Genomic DNA, 12,032 nt, shown 5'->3' on the forward strand with positions numbered 1-12,032 from the left:
TCCGCTGCATCGGCAGGCGGACTCTCAACCACTGCGCCACCAGGGAAGCCCAGAAAAAGTCACTTTTAACTGTAATCACTTATTCTTGCCCATGTTCTTCTTAGGGTAAGTAGTAATATTAATGGGATAAATAATATACTTAGACAGTAAGGGGCTTTGGCAAAAGAGAGGCTTGGTTCGAATCCAGCCCCAACACTCAGTAACTGTGACTTGACATCCAATCATTAGCCTTTGTAAAGCCTTAGCTTCACAAAAGGGGGTACACAATCCACATCAATTAGTCAGAATATGGATACACAATCTAACTCACTGATTTCTGGAAGAATTAAGTGGATTCACATTGTAAAACACTTTCAAGGCAGTGGCATACAATAAGGACGCAGCAAAAGATAACTGCTGATATCATAATAATGTTATTGTTGTTATTGTTAGAGTAGTTAGACATTTCCTCATCTGCAAGATATCCCATTAATTAATAAAAATCTATGCTAGATTTGGAAACACAATGGTTTATAAGTTATATAGAAGAATATTTTCAGGAGACAGAGCATGTAGATATTTTTAATAGGATACACAAAGCACTACCCATTAGGGAAGACTTGAGAAATGAGACTACATTAAAATTTAAAAGTTTTGGTATAACAAAGGATAGCTTTAAGAGAGTAGAAGGCTAGCCACCTAATGGAAAAGGATATCTGCAATGCATATAATCAACAAAGAGATGATATACAAAATATGTAAAAAACTGCTATGAATCATCAAGAGAAGAAAGACAACTAAATGGAAAAAGAGGCAGGAGACTGAAATAAAAACTTCACAAAAGATGATATTGAAATAGTCATTAAACCCATAAAAATGTGCTCAACTTCACACTAATAGTTTTTTTAAAAAGATCTGACAATAACACTTGTGGACAAGGATAAGGAAGAACTGGAATTCTCCTAGGCTGCTGATGGGAGCATAAATTATTTCAATAATTTTGGAAACTGACAGTATCTAGCAGACTTGAATGTGTGCATATATCCCATGACCCAGCAATGCTAGTCCTAGGTATGTACCAAAACAAATGTGGACAAATGTATCCTGAACATAGAAAGAAGAATGAATACTCATAGCAATACCTCTCAGGATCCCTACAAACTGGGGTCAACTCAAATGTACATATGGAAAGGTTGCCATACCTCCCAGTTAGCCTAGGACTATTGAAACTTATGCCTATTATCCTGGCGTAATTGTTAATAGTGCTGCTCTAACTCTTAAAATTGTCTAGTCTCTAAAGTGTCCTCATGAGTCCATCAGAAGCAGTGGGAGAATAAGAACCTCAAAAAGATGATCCTCCATAAAAGCAATAACAACACTGGCAAAAATTGTCAAGATGGACTTTTTCAGAACTCTGGAAATTAAGTCTTGTGACTTAATTGAGGTGCATTTATTGAAAAAAAAAAGGCTGAATCTCAGTAACAGTATTAAGTATAAGGGCATCTTAATGCACTATTCTCATCATCATCTCTCTATCTCCACATTCATGTGAAAACCAGCAGTCAAACAGCCACTGAAGGGGGCAGAATGGGTTTGGAGCTCCCCCAAAACACCATTCTCAGAAAAGTCATTATCTGACCTGTTTAATACTGCATAAGAAATCCCCATTCACAGGGCTTGTAGCTATTTGACTAGACTCAGAACTCATTCGTGTACACAACCCTTTACTCCAGGCCTGTTTGTAAAAAGCAATCAGTGACACCTGTTTAATATCAGAGTTGCCTGAGGTTGTGATAACAGTTGGGGCAAAAAAGAGTTGACTGAGAAACTTTAGGAAAAGCTGGGGAGTAAGATATCCATAGTCCTCAGAATTTAGAAGGTCACATACATGCACAAAACTGTACACATGCTCAGAAAACCCTGAGAAGGCCCTGTGCTCACCCCTCAGGCTGATCTTGAGGCTCTGTGCAAGCAGAGGTGAAGACTACGGCAGAGCTGTAAACTAACTGCCTAAGTGCTGAAGAGGTACACACAGAGGTCCTTGGGAAAGAGTAAGAGATTTATTACTTCTGAGCACTTAAGGTAATCTCTCCAATCATTAGAGAATATCAGTAGTGAAACAAAAATTATTCTCTTTTAAAAAGAACCAGAAACAAATTCTAAAGTTAAAATGTAGAATAAATGAAGTGAAAAATTTAACAGAGGGGCTCAAGAGCAGATTTGAACTGGCAAAAAAAAAAAAAAAGAATCAGTGAACTTGAAGTAGGTCAACTGAGACTATCCAGTCTAAGAAACAGAACAAAAAAGGAATACAGAAAGATGAAAAGAGTCTCAGAGATCTATGAGACACAATCAAGCATACTAACTTAAACATAATAGGTGTCCCAGAAGGAGAAGAGAGAAGAGACATGAGCAGGAAGACTATTAGAAAAAATAACAGCTGAAAACTTTCCAAATGTGATTCAAACATGTATATACATCAGTACATACAAGAAGCTCAATGAATTCTAGGTATAATAAACTGAAAGAAATCAATATTTAAACATATCATAATCAAACTGTTTAAAGACAAATATAAAATCCCCAAAGTAGCAAGAACAAAGCAACTTATCTATAAAAGGGATCCTCTTAAGATTAACAGGTGATTTCTCATTAGAATCTATGAGGGCCAGATGGCAATACAGTGGCATTTTCAAAGCACTGAAATAAGACTGTCAATCAAGAATTCTATATCCAGCAAAACTATCTTCAAAAATGAAGGAGAAATGAAGACATTCCCAGATGAACAAAAGTGTTCTGGCTTAGATAATATAATACATGTTCACTCTATTCAACCAGTAAGCTGCATGTATTCATGTAAGATTGTAGGGTGCTAGAACCTTCTGTTTCTTGTCCTGGGTGGTGGTTACTTTGTGACACTTCATTGAGCCATAAATTTATGTTTGTGCACTCTTCCTTCTGTGTGTTTTACATCATAGATGGAAAGAAAGAAAAAATACATGCTTTTTGATTGTTCACAAACAAAATTACTACTTTATATTTCTTACTTTAATTGCCCAAATGGAAATAACTATAGGGGACAGACCCAGAAACATGGTGAAATAACCTATTACTCTCTGCCATGCCTTTATTCCAACTCTCTCTGTGGCATGGAATATCCTCACTGTCAATTTCACTCAGTTCATCCCTACTCTTCCGTTACCATTCACTGTCAAGGTTTACCACATCATAAAGATCAATTCATTCCAATGTCTGTCTCCCATATTATATGTGAACACTTTTAAGTGTAGAAACTGTATCAAAATATCTTCTTGGTATTCTCAATATCACTGTGCATAGCACATAGGAAGCATGGAATAAAGGCTTGAGGAATTCCTGTATTATGGGAATAAATGAAGAAAGCCTAACTAACTAACACCACAAAAAGTGTATCAGAACTGACCAAACTCAAAGGATTCCCTATAGAAGCAAATGTTAACCCTGAAGTGATAAGTAGGTTGGTATTTTTTAATACAAGTAACCATCAAACTTCAAGAACTTTCAGTACAAAATTCTGAAAAGATGAGGAAGAGAAACTGGTTGGGTATAGCTAGTCATTTCTGGGATGTCAAGATTTTACTTTATGAGTAATATTAGAAGAGAACATATCATGATGAAAAATTCTGACAGTGCAAATCATGTCTAAATTAAGGAATTCATGATCCTTTCTCTAAAGTGCTACGCAAATGATATCGAGACTACAGTGAAAAATCCTTCAACCCACACCCCTCCTCGGGCTTCACGGTGGAGGCCTCTGGGTGAGTTCAATCATTCCTGGAACTCAGTATAGACATTTATTTTGTCATTCATCTGTTTTGTTCCTATAATGTGCAAAAGATAGAACCCACCACTCAAAGGAAAACAGGGTGAGGTACGTGGGCAGGAGACGGAGGTATCTGGTAAGAGATTTGAAATGCTCTGCAAAGGAGGAGCCCAACAAACCTGAAAAAGGAAGGCATCACCCAGGGAATTGCTGAGGCAGAAGACGAAGTCCTTCTTGGGGTGCTCAGGCACGGCCTGCACGATGCTGTTCTCCACCCAGACGGCATGCTTGGGGATGCTGTTGTGGTCTATTCCAGACCTACCATCGCTCTCGTAGAAAAAGAGAGTGCACCCTGAGGAAACAGAATGGGGGTCCGTGTGAGTATCTGGTGCTCATGCAACAAAAAAGTCTGTAGTGGAACCTGTTGCTTGTGCCCTGTTACCAGGAAAGGGCTGGAAATGAGTGTGAAACCTAGGAAGTAAAGAGAATGGGGCCGTGCTTATACTAAGTCTTGGATGGGCTTGGACAGAGAGTTGTTTTTTTTTTTTAATTGAAGCATAGTTGATTTACAATGTTGTGTTAAGATTCTTAAATCACAGTTTCGTCATTCATGCCCTCAAGTTCTTTAAGATTTACTTCCTGTTTTAGAATGTGACAGATATCCTCACAGGCATACAGGGGGTCTGATGGCTTCTCTGGCCAGTGGTGGCTGTAAATTCAGCTCCTCAGGCCAGAACGGCAAGCACCGCTGAGTGAGGACCGGCACCAGTTCTGTCCCACTGGAGTCCCTCCCAATATGTCTCACAGGATATGCAACCAGAGAACACAATTTATTGGGTTTTTTGACTATGCCCTTGGAGAAAACAAAACATAGCACTGGCTTTAGGTGCTTTCAGGATAAGGAAAGAAATGACAGACTTTTAGTCTCAGATCTTTTCTATAAAATGTTTTTCTAGAGATCAGCCATGTCCTTGTCCCTCCTGGAAGAGGAAATGCATGGCACACATATGAAGGCCTGGGGGAGGCCAGAGGCCTGGTCCACACTTAATTATACTGTGAAACTAAATGAGACAGGAGCAATAGAAACCTCTCCTACATTTGTGGCAAGGTGGGTTCAGTAGGTACCCTCCGTCATGGCCTACACGTGATGCGCGCTTTATTAGTAATTACTCACTGAGCACTTGCTCTCAAGTCATCATTTCAGGGGAAACCCGGGCCCAGCTTTCTGACTCTTTAACTTCAACATAAGCCACTTGGTCCGTCTTCAACATCTTCCTCACCACAAGCAAGGGCCACCGTTTATGTGAATCACAAAGACTTCCAAGTACAATCTACTCGCCTGCAGTATGAACTTCTATAAAGCAAATTTGTAACTGACAACACAGAATGAGGGAGATCAATGGAAAAGTCACATGAGTGCGAAGGCGATTTTTCCTGGCCCGTAATATTTCACAGGAGCATGTAAGAGCTGCTGGATGCAATGTCCCCCAGCACAGCCGCACGCAGCACGGTGGCACGCAAGGCCCACCCGTTTCACAGTGTTTGCCTTGGTACAGCCTGACCGTGAGCTCTGCCTAAAAGTCTATTGCACGGTGTTCCTGAATTTCATGGTTTTATAACTATTGTCCTTGTCTCCATAATTCAGGAGTTTCAATTCTTCCTCTAATCCATTCAAGTTATATTCACTTTTTTTTCTTAAGGTTGTACGTTTTTTGTGATATTTCTTGTTGGAAATTAGGAATGTTATAAGAGTAATTTTAGTAGGGTTTTGTTTTCTATTTTTTTGAGTTTTGTAGTAATAAGTTGCTTACATATAATTTAATTATATACTTATGGAGTGTTCTGCCCCAACCCTATTTTTCTTATAATTCCTGTTATTTTGAAGATCTCAAGTTTTTACAGGAACATAGAGGTCACATTCGGAATCATCTATACCTCCTCTTTCCATGTCTTAAGCTAACATAGATTCAGAGACACAAAAAGAAAAGAAGTGGAAAGGGGAGGCCCTTTTCCTCCAAATCCGAGGTTCCTGAGGTGGGGCAGTCTTGCTGAATGAGGGACCTTTGGTGAAGTCGGGAGACATTTTTGGTTGTCACAACTTGGGGGTGGGGAACAGAAGGAGGTGAGTAGCGGACAGGTATGCTGCTAAACATCCTACAATGCCCGGGACAGGCCTCATGACAAAGAATTATCCAGAAAATGTCAACAGGCCTTCTGTTGAGAAACCATGCTCTAAATAATCCTTAGGACTAATATTACGCTAATGATGAACAGATCCTTAACAGAAAAAGAGCAACACAGCTTTACCATAGTTTGAGAACAGAGACTGAAGCCTGTAGATAATGGATACGGGGCATCCACACATTGAACATCTTATGTCTTCCCAAATGGCTGTTTTCATAATTTTTCAACTTTGGTTTACAATGGCCGGTGACAGCGGGTGGTTAAAAATCAGCTTGTACTCAATTATCTACATGTTCCAATTTTAAGACTAATGAGAAGCAGCAAATCTGGGAACCACGTGGTCCCTGGTAACAGGTCCATTTACCTTCATCTTCACTTGACCATAATCTGTATGCTTTTCAGTTGTGGATGGAGACACTCCAGAGATTAATTCTAAAGAAAACCTTTTTTTGTAAAATTAATTATTCTGTCAAAAGTGAAAGAATCTTTGGAGAATTTTCTAGCCTACGGTTCCCAGGTACTCTGCTTTTTATTTCTCCATATCCAAGCCCAAGTCAGCAGCAAGCCCCGCCTTTGAGTGGCAAGGACAAGCCCCAAGTTTGTCAATATATAATGGCACCTGTCAGGAGGAAGAAGCAAAGGACTCGGCAGCTCTGTGCTCTGGGCCTGGATCCTGACAGATTGTGTCACTCAGATCTGGGTCACCAAGAAAGTGAAGCCTCCCTCCTCTAATGGGTGCGTGGGCTGAGCACCTACACCTTGCCTTCCTTGATCATTTATTCTCTAAAGGAACAGCAGAAACAAAACAGCCCCCGCTTCCACGTCCCAAGTAAAAAAATCACCTAATTATTTTTATTCTACGCCACTAACAGTGTCATTCTCATATTTAGTGTAAGAATCACCTGGGAAGCCTGTTTAAAGCACAAATTCCGGGCCTGTCATGGGCTGAATTATATCCCCCCAAGTTCCTATGCCGAAGTCCTAACCCAGGGCCTCCGAATATGGCTGTATTTGGAGATAAGGTCTTTACAGAGGTAATTAAAATTAAACGAGGTCCTAAGGGTGGGCCCTAATCCAACATGACGGCTGTCCTTAAAAGAAGAGGGGATTTGGACATAGACAGGTACAGAGGGAGGACGTGAAGATACTAGAAGAAGACGGCCATTTGCAAGCCCAGGAGCGAAGCCTCAGAAAACACCAAACCTGATGACACCTTGATCTGAGACTTCTAGGCTCCAGGACTGTGAGAAAATAAAGTTCTTTTATTTAAGCCACCCAGTCTGTGGTACTTGGTTACAGCAGCTCTAGTACAGGGACTAATACAGGGCCCCACCTCCAAACTGTGAGATTCGGCAGGTACGGATATAACCCAGGAAGCATCTCAGGTGACCGTGACTGCAGGTGGTCTTCTAATCATGTTGTTAAAAACTCAGCATTAGTTAACAAAATGAACAATAAGATGGGCTACTAAAGGGTACAGAGGTTGCAGCGTCCAGTGGTGTGGACATTTAGGGGAGGAGCAGAGAGCAGGGCCCCTCAGACATGACCTTGTAGTGCCTCTAAATTAAGCCAAGGCAGGTCCCGCGTGAGAAAGAACAGTAGCAGTTCTCCAAAATGCTCCCACAGAACGAACGTCTGTGTTTCACAAGCAGAACCATGACATCAAATACACTTTTCCCAATTCACAATGGAAAACTAAAAGCAAAGTGTGCTGTGAGTACGTGTAAACTGATAGAATTTGCTCAAATTCAATGTTCCTATTTCCCATGTGGGTTCAAAATTTCATATACACTTTATATAGACTATATTATGGTATTTGATTTAGCAGAGAAAATAAAATTTAAAGTTTAATATCAGTAATCCCTGTGATTTGCCACAGAAGATACTAAGGCTGCCAGAATTCCACATCTATTCAAACTTTGAAACCACTAAGGTAGACTTTCCGAATGAGAAAAGGACATGAGAAAGAACCTGACTCTTCCTAAGACATCCTTGGAAGTGGAGCAACAAGATGAAATAACCCAGCAAGTCTTAAAAACTAGACATGAAGAGAAGGACAGCATCCCACCCTAAACATGCAGCAACATTAGACACACAGGCCCTTGGCAGTAGGGGAAGCTACCCTGCACTGGCTGTCAAGAGGGAAGACTCCTCTATGGGACGGTTGGTTGTTCCCTAAAACACACCACCCCCTTTCTTCTGCAGTAATAGAAACCCCAGTGCTCAGCTGGGCCCATCCCTGCCTCCCTTGCAGCTAGGCTGGACTCATTTCTGGCCAATGCGATGGAAGCAGAAGAGATGCAGGCAATTTCCAGGTTGTACCCTCAGGGCAGAGGGATACACCCTCCACGTCCCCCATTGTTCCTCTGGAACCTGGACCCGCTGGTGAGCTATCTTAATTATTCAGACTAACGCGATGCTCTAGGGACAGTTAAGCAAGGACAAAAGGAATTCTGGCTTCTGGATGACTTAACAGCAAAGAGTCAGCCCATCCCTCTTAGACACTCCACCTCTGCGAGGTGGAAGGGAAATAAAGTTCTGTCTTGCTTGAGGCACTGTCATTGTGGGTCTCAGTGACATGCAGCAAGACCTATGGTCTAATTAACATGCTCCCTTTCTGTTTCACCAGGTACTGAAGCAACAGCTGGCAGCATTAGTAACGGGGGCCACCCAAGGCCTGCTTGCCCCTGGGGGGTTTACACCACTGCACAGAGCTCTAGGCTGTTCCACGCCTCTAGGATTGGTTGTTCCACGCCAGCCACAGTTGGTGAAATCCAGTATCAGATGGAGTCATGGGTGCACCACACCAGCTGAGCCCAGGCTTCTTCCTCCTGGACCCATCCTTCATGCTTATTAACCTGTCTAACCTATCCTGCCATGTACTAACCCTGCTTCAAATCCAGCTTGTGTCAAAGATTCTAAGCGGTCTTGAGAAGTGTTTTTCTCTTTAAGACACAGAGCTCACACATGTGTTACAATTTCTACACTACCAAGATATATGAAGACATGCAAAAATACGTATACATACTTCTAAAGTGTGTGTAAAGCGATAATGAATAGCAAGACTTAAATGTATTATGCTTACTAATGAAAAGAAAGACAATGGTATATAGATATACCATTGTATATAGATATCTATATACATGTATATAGATATATATCTATATATATACACACATACTCAAATATTCAAAGTCTGACCATAAAACAGTGACTTTTTCACAAACATAGACGGCTCAGACATTCCATTAAGCACTGGGCTGAACCCTATGAAATTAGCAATATTCCATCATTTTTTACCCCAAAAATGACAATTTCGTAAGATTCAAACCGGTGATTTTTTTCCCTCCAAAACAGTCACTTTGGGAGGCACATGTTTTGGAATGATTCGAAAAAAATATTCTTTTGGAACTCAAGACTTTCAAACTGTCAGGAGAACCAGCTGTATATATGAGAAAACTAGACGAGAGGCTCCAATAGCTTAACTGTGAAACAGTCAAGAAAATAAAACATTGGTGGGAAAGGAAAATGGGGAGTGACTTATCAAGGGACATAAAGTTTCAGCTAGATAAGATGATTACGTTCTAGGTGTCTGTACAACTGCGTGCCTTGGTCAACAGTACTGTAACGTACACCTAAAAATATGCTAAGAAGGAAGATCTCACGTTAAGTATTCTTACCACCACAAAATAAGTTTTGCCATTAGCAAAACAGAAATAGAAATTCCTATTTAAAACAGGAAATAGAAATTTCCTATTTTAAGGTTGAATAGAAATTCCACGTAATTGGGAAACATCATTTGCGCAGGCGCACCGCGGAGCACAGGATGTACCCACCCAGCACTGCAGGAAGCATGCTCCCTCTCTCACCTTTCAAGGACACCCAGTAGTGCTTCCACTTCCTCCGGGTGGCCGACTCCACCTTCTTGTTCTTCTTGTGCACCAGGAAGTTCTTGACTGCCAGGGCCCCGGCCTTACGCACTGTGCCCTGCGCGGCCGTGAGCAGGATGTCGGACTGGCCCGGGGAGCTCAGGGTACCGCTGCTCTGCTCGTCGCTGTGCGCCGAGCCCGCCTCCTCCAGGCTCTCGCTGTTGGTGGTGCTCATCTCCAGCTCCCGTCGGAAGTTCTCGTACACCCCCTGGCGGGCTGCATCCCCGGTGGAGCTGCTGCCGCTGTCGCTGCCTACAAAGGCGCGGCCGGTGGGGGGAGAGTAGCTGGAGTTGGTGGCATTGGATCGCCTGGACAGGAGGTCCGTGTCGGTGGTGGCCCCTTCGATCCCACTGTCGGCAAACTCGCTACCCTCGCCCGCGTTAACATCCTTGGGAGCCAGAAGGGAGAAAAAAGGAGACATGCATCATGCAGAGAAGTAACCCAGGGGCTCCTGTCGGTCCAGCCAGGGGCGGTGTAGCTGCAGGCAACCCACAGGGCATGGCTGCTCCCAACCTCTCCTGGACCAATTACTCCTCAACCCACTGACCCGCACCAACCCAGCTGGCCTGCAGAGCAGCTCTGGAAAACCATGAAGCTGCCCCGTTATGGATGCCAACAATTTGGAATGTTCAAGAAAGCTTTCTTAAAAAGCAAGCAAGATTTCGAAAAACTTATCAATTACCTGACTTAGGTAATCAGGTAATCGGCAAATCAGCTATGGAGATGCTCTCACTGCCCTGCTGAGTGAGCTCGGCACCCTCACCCTCATCAGCCTGCCTGGAGCTCCAGGAAATCCGGCTGGCTGATGAGTTATTCCAGAGGTATGGGGTTCCAAGGGATAATGAAGTCTTTACTGATAACTTTTTTTTTTTTTTTTTAACAAAGGGCCTCGTTAGGAGTCTATTCTATAATCTGGTGACGAAAAAGATAACTAGTGTGCTACCTCACCCACTCACCCAGCAAGGACCCACAGCCCAGGAGCAGGGAAGAGTCCTCAGGCTCCAATCAGCTTCGCTTCTTGAAAACAAGCAGCTTCTCACTCCACATTGAGCTAAAAAAGTCTGTGGGGCTCACAGCTCCAATGCAGACTCTCCAATTACCTTGCCCTTTCAAAGCTGGGATGCTAGGAGCCCGAAGCAAGCTACTCACCACCCCTGGGCCAAGTGACAGCTTGGGGCACTTCCAAGATGCAGCGGGTATCAATTCCCAGTTTAAAAACATTTGGACCTTCCAAAGCACTGCCCCTGCTCGCATGTAGAACATTTCCGGGACAGGAAGATCTGTTCTTAAATCAGAATCTTAATTGCTCTGAAGTGCTAAAGGCATTTCCATAAACAATGATTAAATAATGGTAGTCATCAAGGGAGGATAATGACAGCAGTACTGGACAGCACAGCTTGACAGTCTCATGGATAAGAAATTAGACTGGTTTTTCTCAAAGGGAGAGAATCGGAATGTGAGTCTGACATAGGAAGAGATGGCAAAGTAATATGTGGTTTGGGGGCTTAACCACTTGTTAAGCCCTTAGTCTCATAAATAGTTAATTATGGTTTGAAAATGTAAAAACTAACGGGCTACTCCGATTGCCATATAAATCAATGCTCTGCGTTCAAATCTTTGATGAGAGGCAATGGCGGGGTAGAGAGAATGAGCCAAGCCACATACTAATGTCATCCTGCACGAGGCCCAAACAGGTGTTGTGCCCAGGTCTCCGTACATCTCACCTGGTCAATTCTAAGTTAGGGCCCTCAGAGTTCACTTGCGTCATGAACAGGTCCTAAGTGAGCAACTTAAAATGGGCATAGCCAGACATGAAAACAAGCAAAGGAGACACAGAAAGACAAATACTGTATGACTGACTTCTATGTGGAATGTAAAATGTAAAACTCACAGAACCAGAGGGTAGAGTGGTGGTTGCCAGAGGCTGAGGGCCCGGGGAAATGGGGAGACATTGGTTAAGGTTACAGACTTTTAGTTATTATAATAAGTTCTGGGGATCTGTATACAGCCTGATGACTCTAGTTAAGGAGACCATGTTGTATCCTTGAAATTTGCTAGGAAAGTAGATCGTAAGTGTTCTCACCGCAAAAGAAAGAAAGAGAGAGAGAGATGAAGGAAGGAAGGAAGGGAGGGAAGAA

General features: G+C 42.5%; 1 protein-coding gene across 5 annotated transcripts in view; it reads right to left on the reverse strand.

Moving 5' to 3' along the window:
• Positions 1–12,032, reverse strand: part of TIAM1 (TIAM Rac1 associated GEF 1) — a 212,283-nt gene that overhangs the window by 111,819 nt on the left and 88,432 nt on the right. For all 5 annotated transcript variants that reach the window (XM_055086392.1, XM_055086391.1, XM_055086393.1 and 2 more), the window contains 2 exons: positions 9,835–10,282; positions 3,961–4,133 (listed from right to left, as the gene is read on the reverse strand). In XM_055086392.1, coding sequence (XP_054942367.1) covers positions 3,961–4,133; positions 9,835–10,282 — 621 coding nt within the window. The remainder of the gene's footprint in view (positions 1–3,960; positions 4,134–9,834; positions 10,283–12,032) is intronic.

The sequence above is a fragment of the Physeter macrocephalus genome, chromosome 8 (assembly GCF_002837175.3).
Source record: "Physeter macrocephalus isolate SW-GA chromosome 8, ASM283717v5, whole genome shotgun sequence".
Taxonomy (NCBI): Eukaryota; Metazoa; Chordata; class Mammalia; order Artiodactyla; family Physeteridae; genus Physeter; species Physeter macrocephalus.